The sequence below is a fragment of the Glycine max genome, chromosome 17 (genome assembly GCF_000004515.6).
Source record: "Glycine max cultivar Williams 82 chromosome 17, Glycine_max_v4.0, whole genome shotgun sequence".
In the NCBI taxonomy this organism is placed as follows: domain Eukaryota; kingdom Viridiplantae; phylum Streptophyta; class Magnoliopsida; order Fabales; family Fabaceae; genus Glycine; species Glycine max.
The window spans coordinates 23,649,386-23,667,329 of NC_038253.2; the positions used below are offsets into that span (position 1 = coordinate 23,649,386).

At 40.1% G+C, this 17,944-nt stretch overlaps 1 protein-coding gene across 1 annotated transcript; it reads right to left on the reverse strand.

The window, feature by feature from the left end:
- Window positions 1–4,811: 4,811 nt before the first annotated feature.
- LOC121173861 (ATP synthase protein MI25) lies at window positions 4,812–9,157 on the reverse strand. The gene has a single exon (XM_041011385.1). The coding sequence runs from the start codon at window positions 8,993–8,995 to the stop codon at window positions 8,408–8,410; it is 588 nt and encodes a 195-aa protein (XP_040867319.1). The 5' UTR covers window positions 8,996–9,157; the 3' UTR covers window positions 4,812–8,407.
- Between the last annotated feature and the right edge of the window lie 8,787 nt (window positions 9,158–17,944).

Here is a 17,944-nt window from a genome sequence, read left to right on the forward strand (position 1 = left end):
TCTTTTTATAATTTGGAATGATATCGTCACATATAAGATGAGATCGTATGTCATTCAGTGTCTGTCGTCTCCCATTCGTACATTTCACACATGGACAGAAATACTTTCCACCCATTACTGGTGTATTTTGTTGCACAAATTGCAAGAATTCTTCAACCCCATTCTCGTATACGTCACTTATGTGTGATGCTTTCATCCAGGTTCGATCCATGGATATGGGTCTGTCATACTGACTACATTATGCCAAATGCATGAAAATCCCACTTTTTTTCATAAAAAAAGTGTGGCCCTATCCCATTCAAGAAGACATTTTTTATACTTCATTCATACATAACAGTTAAGTATGTTATGTTAAATTTGATGAAATTTTGACAGTATTTCGCATTGGTCTCCTAGTACACAACATGAAAGCAGTGATATGTACTCACCACCATCAAGTATGTGCTCGGAGAACAAAGCAATATGCAGTAAACTAAAATTGCATCAAATTTAACACAACATACTTAACCTATAAGTATGAATAAAAAAATGACTCTTCCCAAACTGTCCAAATGAACAATTCAAGATTAAATACAACGATTAATTCAAACTATCCGTATTAATCATTATATTCAATCTCAAACGAGAAACTATGGTTCACTCACAATGCACATAACTTTAACATAATAGGAATAGAACAATGAACATGTAATAAGCACATAACTGTAACAATGACATACATACCATAAGAGATGATGACTATGAAAAACAATAATTGCATTGCTATATATGATTTCCTCTTCACTCAAGCAACAAGAAGATCAAAGTGTGTTCACTTCGTATGGTAGGTAAATACTTGTACCTACACCCAACAACAAATGTTCAACATTTGAGTAGCAACAGAACTGTCATAACAACATTAATTATAATTACAAATTATATGTTACAACATAAATTTGGTTCACTAATGATAAACTTGTTATAATATATTAAGTGTTGTTTATCTAATTAAGTAGTAATGAAAACCTAAAACACTGATTGGTAGGAACAACTAACTAAACATGAGTAATGTTACACATATGACCAAAAAAGCCCAAATTTTGAGTGTTTTGTTTCATGAAATAAATTGGTAGGGCCCGCTAACTCACGGTGTGTGCAGGTGGCATCATTAGAGAAATCGAAAACCAATAATTTGGAATTACTATGAAAATTTTGGACTTCACAAATAAGAAATAGAACAGTAAAATAGTTGTACGTGAAAATTAAGATTGAAACATGTTCCTTAAGTGATGTATCTGCCCCTTCCATTGATGGAAGAAATTGATAGCACCCATGACCCAGGGGATATTCTTAAGGCAAAAAAAAATCAACAAAAGACCCAAGGGCTGGGACGAATACATTCATTAGACCTTACAATTGAGTGTTGTAGTGATTCAGTTAGTGGTTTAGCTTTTGTCTAGTGATGAGCCAGCTGTCAACTAATAATTTGACGTTAGGAATCTGATATTCGTGCTTGTAGTGTTGCTTGCTTAGTGCTATAGTGATAACAAAATCAGTTAGGAATTCGTTAGTTGTAATAAGCCTTTATATAACATGTATGAATGAAGGAAACATAACATAAAATTACTCACCAAAACCCTTCTCTTATCTGTTCTTCTGGAGGTATTTCCCCCGGGCCTCTAATTCAGGGAGTTTATTTTCTGCCTTTAGATTCTGCAGCTAAGAGAAAGTCATGTATGTGTCATTGTAAATTGCCTAGGCATGCATGTATGTCTTCCCTAGTCTTCAACTACCTTTGACCTTTTAATTAAAACCTTAACCATCCCACTTCCCACTTGGTTGCCAAAACATATTCCTCTCAACATAAAAAAATGGTAAATATTGTTTCCAACTCTTGTACTAGCCTCATTTCTTATAACATGCACCCCACATTCAATGAACCAAGCTCAAAAAAAGAAATAGAAACTATCCCAAACCCCATCAAATATTAACCTCCAACTACTTTTTTTTGGCAAACTCTCACTCCTTGAAAAAAAATCTCTTATTTCATTTGTAACTCTAGCTTCTCCCCTATTATTTTCCTCCCCTGCCACTATGCACCAAACTTGAGTTTCCTTATTTTTGTCTTAGTCCGCGGACCTGGAAACCCCATGTTTTGTTGTTTCACAGACAATGCATATGACTGATAAATATGAATCCTGAGTAATAACGAGGACTTCTTGATTTAGTCTGGTGGAGGAAAGGGTGTTTCTTCATCTTTGGCATTGTCAAATGCATTCACAAGCCTTATTGGTATGTTGACCTCTCGCTTTATTTCTCCTTCAACTATGACATGGCATTCATCCTTCTGTTCTACTACAAATCTCCAATCATCATGTCAAAACATTGTGTTGTTCCGTCCATTTTCAGGAGAGATTGACAGCAGAAATGTTTAAAATAATTTATTGTTAGTTTCTCTCATTCTTTTCTTACCGAGAATGCAGCAAAAAAGCTTGATACAATGCTTATTGTAAGATCATTATGATTGAAACTAATCTCTAATTATTGAATAGGTTATGACAACACGACAAACAACTAATCTCTAAAGACCAAAATGGCACAATATTATGTATCAAAAGATGCAGAGAATGCAGATAGAAATAATGATACCAAGTGGTGGATGGCTACACCTAAGGTTCCCGTGGACTCTTATTATCTGATGCAGGAACAAGGTTTGTCCAATATCAGAAAGATCGTGTGAACCAAGTTCTTAAAGCAGGTATAGCCATAAATGCTCAAACTCTAATAGAAATGGAGATCTTTGAAAACTATATTGAATTTCTACTGCAAGTAAGTCAAAAGGAACTATATTTGCTTAAAAGTTATCATTGTTAACATTCAGACATCTTACACAAAACATTATTTTTTTAATTGTTTTTTTTAGGATGGAAGATCAAGTCTAGGGGACTTGATCTAAAGGAGCGTTACAGATATACTTAAATGAAATAAAAAAATGTTGGGGGGAATTATAGAATAATGCCAAAACCATCAAGGGTTACAAGTTGCAAAGACCTAAAAGGTGCTTCAATCATAACAACAAAACATTCACAAGTTCTTTTCAAGGCAAAAAAGGGGGAACATGGAACTATGGATTCTTTAACCCATTTTTTTTCCAATGCATGATGCACTTGTTGCATTCATACTATATATTTTAACTCCAATGGTTAACAAAATCAAGAACAGAAAAACCCATACTGCAGAGTAACCCCATATGTACTTCTTCATAACTACGTTTCATCACTTAGCTAGGTTGCACACCAGTTGGTCAATAACCTAATACAAACCGTTTTTTTCCAAGATAAGTTGTTATATATATAATAACATTGGCCTAGTATATTTTTGTGTCCAACTTTTTCTGATTTAATTGGTGCAGAAGACACTAAAGCTAGCTAGATAGATATGGAAGGTAGACAAATTGTAGAAAATGGATTAGGGAGAAAGAGGGACAAGGGAAGTCATGTAGAGATCAAACAAAGTGAAGAGGTTTTAAAGAAGATTATTGCAATTCATCCTTTGTATGAAGTTTTAATTCAATCCCACATCAACTCTATTATTAACTCTACATAGGATACTTGTTAACATGCTTCATATTTAGGAACTGCATCACAAGCAAAGCAATAGTAGGAGAAATAGAAGTAATGAATAGTATTACTTGTGTGACCAAAATATGAAGGACCTCAAAGCATGAAGAAAAACTTACTTGATCCCAAGACTTCCCCTAAGCAAGTCATGGAAACAGAGGCACTTTAGGATTCACAAATGATATGAAATTGGAAACTGGCATAAGCTAAGCCTACAGTGTTCAATCAGATAACTATAAGTCAGCCCACAAATGAAGTACAAAGTCTGAGTGAACATATGTTGGTTCCATATTAAGTGCATTAGTGTAAAATAGTGGCTGCCATGGTACATCTATGGTGAGAGTCAATTGGCAAATTAGCATGCTTTAGTTAGAATGAGAATGAGATATTAAATATTAGAACACTTGAAAGAGCCTGGAAGCACATTTAAAAGTCTGCCTAAAAATAGCGCAAAGGAGAAATTTGTACGTTCATTGATCAACAAGAACTTCAAAGAAGCTTTTCCTGTCTTCGTATAGTGTGAGTTGGAATAATTGGTAAACTTCTACTAGTACAAAGTTTCAAACAAATGACATGAGTAATGCATCACTTAAAAAAATAATCCAACCTGCAATTTAATTTAATACAAGATTTAGGACACATACCTAAATTGGGGTTGGGCTTCTATACAGAATCACTTCTTTTGGATCATTCACAGCTACAAAGGTTGATGCACTTCGATGATGACAAAGGAACACGACGGCAGAGCGGCATGGGAGATGGCAGGGTGGGTTGCAATTAACGAAGGGCACGATCTCAGTCATGGTATGGGCATGGTCGGGTTAGTGAGTGAAGGATTCAGAGAGTGAATGAAGGGCTGAGTCACTGAGGCTCAGAAATCAGCAAGCAAACAGAGATGGTTTTTGGGTTTAAACTGTCTTTGTACGAAACTTGTAATTTACAAATTTGGCATTGCATCTCTATTTTCTTATTCTACAAAGACAATTATATGGAAATGTCGTCATTGTCTTCCTCTTTATTACAAAAATGTCATCGCCACACATTCTAAGATGGTTCCTTAGTAAAACGCTGTCCTGGGTACACCTTCTCTGCACAATAAAACATCACTAAGTGATGTGTTAAAGTGAAGAGAGGCCAAGAATATAGAAAGCCAAGAGGTTGTCCTACTCTAAAGAATACGACACCTCGAACTGAGCGAAGAAAGAGTACTTCATAGATCTGCTGAAGATTGCATCTAAACAATGTCCAACAGACTTACCAAATAAAGTTCTAATAAGGTGAGTCTTCAGATTGAGGGGCCACCTATCGGTGGCAAACTTCTAGTCAAAAGAATAAACCTTACTGAAACCTTTTCATCTATCCAACGAATAGTCGGAGCTGATTAAAAGTTCCATCCATTGGGATAGACCGAAGCGTGTCCATGAGGAAATCATGAAGAGGCTTCAATACCCTTTGATTCACAAAGTTACCTATGGCGACTATCTCTTACCAGCGCCAGCCTCGGTAGATTGCGATAGTCTACCAGGGGAGCCTGAGTCAATAGACTCACTGAAGTGTTTAGACCCGAAAGAGAGTGGATGGTACTCTCAGCGGTCTTTGTAGACCATGGAGATCTTTCTTCATTCTTTTGGTCATAAGGGTATCGGATAAAGGGGGACCATTGAGGAAACCCTGCATCATAGTCACAATGGCTATTGATGTACAAACCAAACGATTTCATGACGCAAATGGTAGGGTAGAATATTCCTCCACGTGTCTTTTCACCTTTACAGCCTCCACGAAGGTCTCGCTTTCCAAGTTGGCTCCCAACGTACCCCTGACACAAGGGAGTTGAGAGAAAACTAGGATAGTACCTTAGGATCAGGTCTTTAGAGAAAACGATAATATCATTTTTTTAATTGAGACTGTCTTGGCAGGCCGGTGGAAGTGACTATCGATTTCAATATTGATCTGTCAATCCGTTTCGCCAGGCGAATAGCCCGACAAAGACTAAAGACAAATATATATGAACCCATAAGTCGACCTTCTGATCCTTCTTCATAATCATTTTGCGATGGAAGGAAGGTATAATCTTAGGGTATCCTGACCTCGTCAGAGACACTGGCACATGTAATAAACTGTGCGACTGACTGACCCCTGCATACGCTTGCTTACATCAAGTAGTTGTTTTAGATATAAAGCAGTAAACAGAGGGCCAGATCGTCAGTTTAACTGAATGACCTGTTTGGCTACGAGGTATGCTCCTATACAGAGTTCCTTGGTTAGATCGTCGGTAGCTATTATTTGTATCTATAATACTAATTAATAAGATTTTCCAAAATTTTGTGCCATTTGATGGCCTTAAGAGATAACAGTTTGTCAAACAAATACCTGGAAAAATTCATTTTCATGTCTTTCCTTATCCGGTTTGGGTACCTGATGCAAAAGTCAGTCATTAGACTAACCTCCACTGGGATGGCTTCCAGATCACCGCCCTTAAATGTCAATACTCAAGTGTAAGACATTTGCGAATCCAACCGGATTCATTTGATAAATTGGTTTATCTTAATAAACACCAAAACTCGCCTAAACGACTGAATGTCGCATCAGTCGTGGGGGGGCACCTAGTTAACCAAACCAAACAAATAGGACTCCATGTGTCGTGGAGTGAGGTTAAACAACCAAATGTTGAGATAGAAGACCCAGATCTCTCTGGATCTGTATCTCGCTATCGATTGTTCGCCTCATGGACAGTCGGCATCATTTCTGGCAATCCGACCGCAAAGGGTGATTCATCCCTTACACCAACTGGGTGTAAAACCCCAGTCGATGCCACCCCTTTTCTTATTATTAGTAAGATAGGTTGCCCATTTCCCCTTTCTCTAAGAAGAAGGTAAGCATCCCTCACTGCCGATCTCAGCTGGGTGAGCCTTCGCTTTTTGGATTGTCTTCTGCCCAATGTTAATCAATGTGGTACCCTCCCGTTTTTGGTTCCCATTGGGTTTACCTTGTTTACAGGTCGACCCCATGGCAGCTAGAAAAAAAGGCGATCTTGTGCTATACTTCGGTGATCTCTTTCCTACCGAGGCACGCAAACCCCCATCGTGTCCCAGATCACATTCCGTAAATCGAAAGGGGAAGCCTACTCATCCATTAGCTCCTCTCGTAGATCGATGCGGTTTTACGAAGCGTCTAGGCACAGTTCACTCGCGTTGATCAATCAAGAGCTTTGCCGCCACTCCTTAAGGTTACCTGTTGTATCAGACACTTCTCTCAATCTTTCCCACGCTTCATACCCCCATTTCTTTTCTTTCTTAAGGTAAGGTAAAGGGCTAGGCATGGTGGGGTAAGAGCATTCTGCCGGCATTTTGGCATGACCAAGAAGTCTTATGTCCTTCGAGTCGCACGACGTTTTAATCGAAAGAACTTCTTGCGCAATTCATGCTTTTATGTTTTTATGATCGGAAATTTTTTCTTTATTTCCATTTCAAATTGTTCTTTGGACTTTTTATCAATATGAGGTGATCGTGACACAATATATAAGACTCGTGATTCAGGCAATCCAATCTTCCGTGTGTAAGGCTGAAGCCCCCCAAAATGGTTTTCCAAAAATGGGTGATCAAAAGATCGAATCACTATGCGTATCTTGGTGGTCGTTACTTTTGGTGGTCTTTCTTTTTGGCTGACTCCTCTTCCTGTTCTATTGATCAGAAGCATCCAGCAGCGCCACACCAGTAGAAAGAGTTAAGCTACTAAGCTAAGCTGCTGTTGTGGAACTCGGTAGAAGCGATTTGCCGCTTCCGCCTCTCTAGGCTTCACAATGGCTCCCCCCTTTATAGATAGAATTCAAAATAAGTCTTCTCCCCTCCACTATAATTAATATAAGAAAGAAATCCGAAAGATAGGAATTTTCAATTCCGAAGGATTACCCTTTAGTTTGAGTAGGGGGCTTCGAGTCCTGTGTTGACAAAGATCAGATAGGATCCTGCTATGATCCTCGATCTCTTCCTGAATATTGATCAACGTTCTATCGATAATTCAATTAAAGATCGAGTCAAGGGAGAATGCTGCTTTAAAAAGAAACTAATAAAGAGAAAACAAATTCCATGAATTAGGAGACCTAATCGAATTCCCAAATCCATCTCTCATTAGCGAAAGCTACCTACCTAGTTTTGCTGAAGCTCTGCCAGTATAGCACGGTGCTCTTTTTTAGTTTCTTTAAATTCGCTGAACACTTCCAATACCTCACCACACCAATTTCACAGCTCGATTAGAGCAGCTCTACTTTCTTTCTTCGCAGATTTCGAGCCTTATCTTTCTTGTCTTGCTTGCTTTTCTTTTTTTAAAGAAATTACTTGAGCGGCTTTAAAAGAAAATCTTACCTTTAGCATAGCAACGGCAAAAGTCTTTCTTAGTGCAATACCTTCAACAACCCTTAAAGCGTGCGGGCGGCCCTAGCTAATCTAAAAAATTTGCGAGATTGAAAGGTCCAAAGGACTAAGCTTCACCCAGTATGCAACTCAGTTTTCCGCCCGAACGACCCTAGCGTACAGAAAAGAAAGAAGTAGTCCTATTCGAAAACGAAATTTTTGTCCTAGTAGGTGCGATATTGAAGGCCTTCACGGGCTTACTTAGTGCTTGTGCTAAGGAGTTCAGGGCTAAGGGCTGGAGCGTAGGAAGCATTGGCTCTTAGAACCCCCGGAGGGAACTAACTCCTTTCTTGCAACTTCATGAGAAAGAAGTGCAGCAAGTACTTTTTGAGAAAGAAGTTGTCTGTGTCTTAGATCCGCTCTTCTATTTGCATGAACATGAATTAGATTCTATTCGTCTTATTTATTCTTAAGAGAACCCCCCACCCGAACCATTCTTAAGACCACCAAGCTCTCTCGAATGAGTTCTATTTTTTCTGCTTTCGAGATACACTGGGGGCAAAATCTCCTCCTAACTAATAAGTGAAACTTTGTGCCTAGATCGTCTTGAAGACGGATGCGACAGGAAGAATTGGCATTTGGAAGTGTTGCTGACTTAACATTTAGGTTTCGGCATAACAAAGCTTGCACTGTCTTTTCGCACTTAGGCGCACAGCGTGCCATTGGTAATGATTCTACTACGGTGCCACAAATTCGCAAACTGATCCTAAGTAATCGTTGTTGTTCATTAGATTCCGGAGGAACTACTTCGTTAGGATTGGGGAATTGCTGCGATTCTTCCTGAATAGCCTGGATTCTCCCGTCGAGAGTCACTTTGAAAGTCTTACCTAAACTCTTCCGACTGAATATGATGAAGCCTATAAAACAACGAGGTACTATCATTTCTTCATTATAGATTGAGATCTTCTTCGAACTTAATGTACAAATAGATGGAATAGCAGCAAAAAGCATCTTTCTAGCTTGCATATTCGAGGAACTCAATCTCATTTAGTTAGAAAGGTTCTATATATCTTTCAGCAATTGAACGGGAAGTGGTTTAGGAAAGGACTTTCGAATTAATCGGATGCGCTCGCCCAACGAGAAAGGCCCTGACCCTGCCAACCAAGTCAAAATCAAAAAGAAGAGAACTTCGTATTTTGGTAATTCTTAGCTATCCTAGTATAATAAAGAGAAGGGGTAGACTGACTTCTTTTATTGATTGACATAAGCTCAGGAAAGGAAGGAGGACAAGCGAAGTATTCTCGTAAATAGAAAGAAAAGAGCTAGAAAAGCTCCTTATCCTTATAGGCTAGGCTAAGTAGTTCCGTGAAAGCCTGCAGAGAGGCCTCTATTGCTTATAGGGACTCAGTTCCCGGACTCTTTGGTCGATGAATCGATGTACCGATCTTCTCCTTAGGCTTGAGGTAAAAGAAGGCTGGCTTGTCGGCTAAGAAAGCTTACCTTAGAATTGAACTATCCTTTCTTCCAATTGAAAAGGTACTAGCGAGACTTACTTAGACAACTAGCCTAGACTAGCCTTCTTTTAGAATAGAAGGGGAACTAGGTTAGGTCTGGTTTGTTTATCCTTGTCTTCTACTTTCTTTTCTAGAATCTGAAGGAGGTGCCAGTCTTTGAGGTCTGGGAAAAACCGATGCCATTGAATGGCTTAGTCGATCATCGAGTTAGCTCTCCTGTGTTTTAAGCAAAGAAAGATTTTCCAATCTGTTAGGAATCGATCTAGCTGCTTATCCGGTCCTTTAGTAAGGATATCGCCCGAAATTTCAAAAACTTTCCTTCTGAGATGCCTGTTCTCAGGTTTGAGGGAAAGGGTGCTAGGCTAGAGAGGAGTCGCGTCCTTCTTTCTTGCGGAGAACTTTTCACGACTTCTCTATCTAATGAATCACTGATTTTTTAGTCTTTTGCCTAGGGCAGCTATTCTGCCTACAGACCCTACTTTTAAAAGTCATACAGGATAGGGGAAAACTTCATTTCCTTCCTTGCCGTCAACCGCTAAGACTAATAGTATTGGTTCTATTCATCTGACCGTACTTCCATCCGGTGTTAAAGCTGCGGAGCTCGAGGGATGTCTTTAAAAAAGGTCAAGTTTTTTTCTTTTTTTAGACACGGTCGAAAGAATACCTGAGAGAAGGATGGGCACTTCTCATAGTAGGCGTAGGCCCGTCGCCCTAAAACGCATACCTGTGATTAATAAAATAAGAATAATTTAATGAGCCGCCCTTCTTCCCGTACAGAGTCTGTCAAACTCCGCTGTCTTAAACGACATTGGCACGGTACTCTGATATGAGTAGATCAGATCAATCGACTGTTCCAGCTAATCACGTCACGAATCGAAGGAGAATGGAAGAAAGCTTTTAGTTCGCCTTCATTCCATAGCTACTTAGTACCTCAGATCCCTTCTCCTTTGAGAACTACCACTCAAGACTGTTGGGTCACTCATCAATGTCATCCGCTTAAAATGATGGCTTTGGCGAAGCCGATGCTAACTTGGCTGACACTGACACCGAGAGGAAAAGGCTTCTTGATGGCATTCCCAGCCTACGAGGTTCTGAAATAAACTCTGGGAATTGATAGATAGCAATAAGTTCTGCCATCACACTATCTGGTTCAGGAAGTTCTCTAGCTTGATTTGAGCTCATTGGCTCACCAAGAGTCATTCCTTTATCGATGGGCAATAAAAGACAACTGCGAGGCTGCAGAGGGGAAGAAAAAAGGATCAATTGAGAATAGAAGCTTTACGTCACCGGTTCGTTAGTAAACTGGGACACGTTTAGCATGGGTAAAGGTCGGTGAGAAAGTGATGATTTGAGGCCTGAATTCCACCAAGAACAACTCTGGCAGGGGAAGCTGTAGCTTATGGCTTTGGTCTTCTTAATTTAGTAAGTTTCTTTTTTATTATTTCTTCCGTCTTGGGAAAGCCAGCCCTTTTCCACTATACGAAAGGAACGAAAGCTTAAAGCAGCTGTGGTAAGGAATTGGATTGAGAAGCTTGGCCCAGTAGTGCCTTGCGGGGTCGGAGATCATAAATAAAGAAAGACTGCAATGCTTTTCTGGTGTTTAATGAATTGTAGATAGGAAACCTAAATGCCACAGCTGACTCATAAGAAAGTCATGGGATAACCTGACCTTGTCAACGAGACAAGAAAAGGTAACAGAGTCTTCGGAGATTCGGAACCTGCATACGCTTGCTGCAGTGACACCGCGCACTGCTTAAGAGAAAGTGCAGTAAACAAAATTCCATATTTCCTTATCTAATCGCCTCTTTGCCGCTAAGTCCCTCTTTGGTACTGTTTTCTGCTAATTCCCTGATATCCACCAGATGAGACTGTTTCCCAAGAGCCCACAGAGAAGCGCCTGGCCAGACAAATAGCTTAGTCGCTGGAAGATTCCCCAACTGAGGTACAATAGGTCTCAGGATCATTCGATCTATGAGAATCTCTAGGAAAGCTCTCGTCGACTCAACCGATCAATAGAAGGAAGGACCACCTCTGAGAGGAGCCTCTTCTAGTTTTTGCATGATGATCCCTTTCCCCTTTCCTCACATCAAGGGATAGAAAGCAATAATATTCTAGCCAAATAGCCTGCCCCCTGTGTCCAAAGCCAGTGCCAGCTAATGAGACATGCCATCCATCCCCTACTTCTATTTGATCGAGAATGGATTCAACGTTCTTCTACATGGATGTCTTCAATGAAGAAGTTAATAAAAGCAAAAAGGTAAATAAATAAGGGGTGTAGCGGATTTGATCCTCCCCTAACTACTACTCGAATTCATCCCTCTCGGTAAGTGAAGCTCCCTCCACCCGCCGCCCTCTCTATCCGCTAACTTCGGTACCCGGGGCATTTCCCTCACATGCTGCAGAATGCCCTTCTCTTTTATGACATTTCTAAAGAAATTTACCCAGAAAAACTATAGCTAAAACGACTTCCTTTATTTCTAGTTTTCCCTGTCAAGTTGAAGAAGACTCGCCCCCAAGTCGTTAATGCTTTCTTCTCCATAATAAGGAAAAAGATCAGAAACTTTCAATGTTTCTGAAACCTCATACTCAGCTGGTAGTTCAATCTTGTAGGCATTTTCACCCATGCGTTTGAGAACTTTGAATGGTCCATCAGCTCTAGGCTTGAGCTTAGCAAATTGTCCTCACGGGAAACGCTCCTTTCAAAGATGAACCTACACCAGATCACCTTCTTTGAACTCAGAAAATTTGCGATGCTTGTTAGCTTGAGCTTGATACTTCTTCTCATTTTGCTTAGAAATTTTCTCGCTCATGCAACTTCTTAATTTTCTTCACCCGCATCTCCACTAAAGTTGTGATTAGACAACTTAAAAAGGACTACTTCCACTAGCTTTAGATTTGGAGTTGAGAGAAGTCTTCGAAGAACTGTCGTAATGGCGAAAGACGAATCTGGGAAGGAGGCAAAATGATTCATAATCACTTTGCTTACACCCTCTTCCCACCAGTACCCATAAGCCCGTTAGGGTTAGATAAGGTGCGAAGCCAAGGCTTTAGGATGGAGAATGAAAACTCTCATTCGGTGCCCTGCAATGCAGGTGGTCACAAGATGTACCATCCCAAGATGTGTACACTCGTGTTGGTAGCCGGCTTCTTACTCCAGATTGAGCGACGAGAAGGGATTAGCCCTCTGCGTCGTTCACAAGATTGGTCTTCGACACCAACCCATCATTGCGTGGGAACCCTATCTATATTGGGCACCTTGGTATGACCTAAGGTGTGAGCTGCATGACTGTCATCCATCCTTAACTTAAGGATTTAGGTGTGACTATATCACTTCCTAAGTCTTTAGTCTCAGATGTTGGTGGCACTGAGTTTGCTAAGAAGTTTAGGTGTAAGAATTTAATAGTGGATTTATTCCGGAGAAAAAAATGCGCGAAATAATAGAGAAGTAAAGAGGATGGCAGTAGCTCTGGTGCTATCCCATTGGCAGCCGGTAGCCGAGTCCGAGTCTTCATTTTCACTTCTTTATGATGAAAGAGCTGACCCTGAATCCTGCTGTTCTTCCAGGGAATTCGTCTTTGATAGAGCACTTGCCCGAGAAATCTTTGCTTTTCGTTAAGCTCTTTTCCTTTCCGTTGCGTTTAGCTAGGCTAGGATCCTAATAACCTTTTTACTCGAATTCCTTCCTCTTCCCGAGCGGATCCCTATTGTGCTTGGCCATTCCCTTGTTGATAAAAAGGAGTGGATTTCTAATGGTCTGAACTCTCAATCTGATCTGGAACTCAGGAACAAGCCGTAAGGGCTTTCGTTAGCGTTAGACTGCGTCTTCAGGTACGTCTATTGGTGATTCTTCATCGGATTCCCTAAACATGGGGCTAATCCTTATCCTTAAAGATTCTCTGGGAAAGGGCTCCATAACATCTATCTCAAAAGAAGGAAGGACATTCTATTATGCCTTCTCCCCATTCCCGGCCGTAGCACGGGCAAATCTATCTTCAACGGGTGCCCCGACTGCTTATTTCCTAGGAGCTATTCCTACCATTATCCCACGTCCCTTGTCTTTATCGCTCTAGCAACTGCCATTCATTCCTTGTCCACTTTTCATGCATGCAGGACTCTTTCTAAAGAAGAGGAAAGCTCCATGTGCACCCAGAGAATAAGCAACTCGCTAGAAGGAATAGATATTGGCTCTTGACGTAAGGAATAGAAGGAAGGTTCTTTGCGAGAGTAGTTCATCTCGGGGGAAGAGGGAAGTAGTGGCTTCTACTCCCATACGAGCGCACATTAATCTAATTGAAATCCGGTAAGAGAAGGACTTGACTTGATCACGCTGCTCAGTATACTAGTATAGAATGGTGCGTTCCAATGCCAGTGATAAATTGGTTTAAAAAGATCGTATTGAGATCGCTTTTTCTCAATCTAGTAAGAGGGGTTGAGATGGATTCCTTTCGGGGCTTGGGCTAGCTTGGATCTTTTCCTCTTACTTTGATTGCTTGATTGTGCTAAAGGCTTTGCCATGTCATTCTGCTAGTAAGAAGGTAAGTCGCTTCCTTGTGGATAGCCTTCGCTTCCGGCTTCCCTTCGACGATGTAGTTTTCTTCGCACCCTATTTAGGTCTCTTGCTTATGGTTCTTTTGACTCTTTGGAAGATTGGGTTATTTGCAATAATTGGTATAAGATATCCACGCACAGAAAAGGAGCTGTTTTCGCTAGAATGCCTTGTTCTCGAATCCAGATGAGACTATTGGGATTGAGCTTGAACGGTGTTCATTTGCAAAAGTTGGAGAATCCAACTTGCTGCTGTGGGAATAGTGCCTCAAGAACAAGTCAAGAGTTCAAGAAAAGAATCAAGAAGAATTCAAGACTCAAGAAGAAAGCCTAGAATCAAGAATCAAGATTCAAGATTCAAGATTCAAGATCTCAAGAATCAAGATCAAGAATCAAGACTCAAGAATCAAGAATGAAGAAAAGACTCAATCAAAATAAGTATTAAAAAGTTTTTCAAAACTTTGAATAGCACATGAGTTTTTGACAAAACCTTTTACCAAAGAGTTTTTACTCTCTGGTAATCGATTACCATATTGTTGTAATCGATTACCAGTAGCAAAATGAGTTTGAAAAAGTTTTCAAACTGAATTTACAACGTTTCAATTATTTTCAAAAAGCTGTAATTGATTACAATGTTTTGGTAATCGATTACCAGTGCCCTTGAACGTTGAAATTCAAATTCAAATGTGAAGAGTCACATCCTTTCACTTAAAAGCCTTGTGTAATCGATTACACTAATTTGGTAATCGTTTACCAGTGATTGTTTCTGATAAATCAAAAGATGTAACTCTTCAAAAAGGTTTTGACTTTTTCAAATTGGTTTTAAGTTTTTCTAAAAAGTTATAACTCTTCTAAATGGTCTTCTTGACCAAACATGAAGAGTCTATAAAAGCAAGGCTTTGTTTTGCAAATTATAAATTCATTCAATACTTTTTACTTTTCCAATCAATCCTTTACAAGCCTTGAATCTCTTTGAACTTCTTCTTCTTCTTTGTACCAAAAGCTTTCTGAAGTTTTCTGATTTTCCAAACCTTGAAAACTTGTGCTATTCATCTTTTCATTCTCTTCTCCCTTTGCCAAAAAGAATTCGCCAAGGACTAACCGCCTGAATTCTTTTTGTGTCTTTCTTCTCCCTTTTCCAAAAGAACAAAGGACTAACTGCCTGAATTTTTTTGTATGTCCCTTCTCCCTTGTCAAAGAATTCAAAATGACACAATCTGAGAATTCTTTTGATTCTTCCATTTCCCTAATACAAAAGTGTTCAAAGGACTAACTTCCTGAGAATTCTTTTGTATCCCCATTCACAAAGTATCAAAGGTTTAACAGCCTGAGATCTTTGTCTCAACATATTGGAGGGTACATCCTTTGTGGTACAAGTAAAGGGTACATCTACTTGGGTTTGACTGAGAACAAGAGAGGGTACATCTCTTGTGGATCAGTTCTAATGGAGGGTACATCCACTAGGTTCAAAGAGAACAAGGGAGGATACATCCCTTGTGGATCTTTGCTTGTAAAAGGATTTTACAAGGTTGAAAGAAATCTTAAGGACCGCAGGTCGCTTGGGGACTGGATGTAGGCACGGGTTGTTGCCGAACCAGTATAAAAACTCTTGTGTGTTTGTTTCCTTCTTCCCTACTCTTTTACTTTCCACTGTGCATTTAATTTCCGCTTTTACTTTCTGTTAAGTTTCTCTTCTACTCCTCATTCTCTTAACAATTTAGTAAAAGTCTTAAAAGAGTAATTTTTTAATCGGTAAAGGTTTAGAAATAATTAATTCAACCCCCCCTTCTTAATTATTTTGAGGCCACTCGATCCAACACAACATACTAATTCGAGGGTAAAGTCGTAGTTAATCACTAATCAAATAATAGGGAAGAGGAAGTAACGGGAAATCATCATAATGGTAAACCAGAGTCACCGGTTGGCGGGAGTTCCAACTTCCAAAAGAGGAAGGTACGATCCATCAAATTGATTCATGAGAGGGAGGTGGAATATTTCCTGTAGTAGTTAGAGTTGAAGGTGTGGCACACCAGCTTAGTCTTTCTGTATAAATGTATTAGCCGGTTGGCTGGTCAATCCAGTTCTTTTTTTTTAAATATATGCCGGTCTGAGCTCTCTTGCTTGGGGTCCGGTAAATCCTTTTACCAAATCAATATCTCCACTGCGGTACACTTCTCCCCAATATGAGATAGATTGCAGCTATAGTCAGAACTCCAACTGGGCCAATGGCGTAATTATGACCTGAGGTAGCGAACGAGACAGCAAATGGATGGAAATTCTCCACCCAATGACAGCCTTTTTGTATCTTTTCGTGTGGATCACACCACCGTTTGAAGATTTTCTGCCGAAATTTCAAAGTTGCATTTTTCATGAGAAAATACTGTTCATATCATATTTTTAGAATAGCTATTTTGAATGAAATAATACATGTTCCATCTCGAGTTGCATTGCTCGATGGAGGAGTCGTGAATTAGTTGTGGTATCCTGTACTGTAACCGGTACTTTCTCATTGGGTAGTGCCCGACCTGAGTAAAGTTGTAGTGATCCTTCCGGTTGGAAAGTATCTGAGGCTGAAAGCCGAGGATGGGAATATGGTTGACCCAGAATTGACATAATAAAGACGGCCCAACTTCATCACCAAAGGAAGAGCTTTGCCTATTCGAATTATCAAGATCCGGCTACCCATGTAAGAAAGATTTTGAATAACAAAGAGAAGAGTAAGCGAATGGTTAATTCACTCAAGTCTTTCTTGGAAGTGGAAAACCAAAAGATGCTATGCTGCCTACCCCTACAAAAGAACGGTGGGCGAGCAAGCGAAGCCCCAGGTTCGGGAAGAATAGTAGGTACCAGAGTAGTAGATACCAGAATGATTCTTGAGCAGCGCTGGGAGAAGTGAAGAAAAGGCAAATCTTTGAGAAGGAAGAGCGCTATCCTACTCAAGAAGAGAAGTTCTCCAGATATCTATGGTGAACCGATGTTGCTTAGGGCGGGTGACCATCTTATGATTGAAGATAAGCACCGAAAGTAAGAGAAGTGAGGCGTTCGGAACCTATTCTAGTAGAGGAACCAACCCCCAGAAAACCTGACCAAAAGATAGCTACGTTCCCGTCACTAACCTTACTTCGGAGTATGTGGCGGATCCGCTGAGAAAAGACTGGAAGGCAAACAGAAAGTACCACTTTTATTATCTTAAGTTAAGATGAATCTATTGAAGAGTCAAGGTTTCCAATGAGCACAGATGAGGCGAAGCATCGATCCCTAACAAGCGAGGTAAGCGCCCGGATACAAAGGAATCTTAGTCTATGTCTTGGTCACCCAGAAAAGTATTCAAAGATAGTTGAATTGAGGGACCTCTACTTTACGTACCTCTGTAGTCTTAAGAGAAAGTAAGACACTCAGTCTCACCATTGGAGGATTGCGGGCGTTAGCCCGAAGCCCATAGAGAGAGAGTCAAAAGCCTATAGCACTGCAGGAAGACCAAGGTCTCGATCGACAGATCTAATGGTCAGTCACCGTCCATATTTGATTCAACGACCAATGCTGCTAAATTCAAATAGCAATTAAACCGGGAAGCCCTAGCCTTGAAACAAGGGGCTTTATTACTAATATAGAAATTGAAATCAGATAAAGATGCCTAGTCTACGTTGTTAGAATCCCTTGGAGAAAGGCTTGCTCACTTCTTCATCTGTGAGATGATCGTATTATAAGTTAGAATAATGGGATTGGACCTTGCTTCGATCCCCTCTTTAAGAGACTCCAGAAAGTAGTTGACCCATAGATGTAATAGCCGAAATGAAACTCTTTTACGTCATAGGAACTAGTATCGAATTAGAAGAGAGGTAATTCCTTTACGTCGTAAAGAGAAGCATGTGCCTTCCACCTATCCTTGCAGGTATAGCAGGGCTTTAAAGAACGCATCGGGCAGCGAGCGGAAAAA

Excerpts from the sequence above, each read along its gene's own strand:
- LOC121173861 (XM_041011385.1), bottom strand. The coding sequence starts at position 8,995 with ATGAGATTGAGTTCCTCGAATATGCAAGCTAGAAAGATGCTTTTTGCT.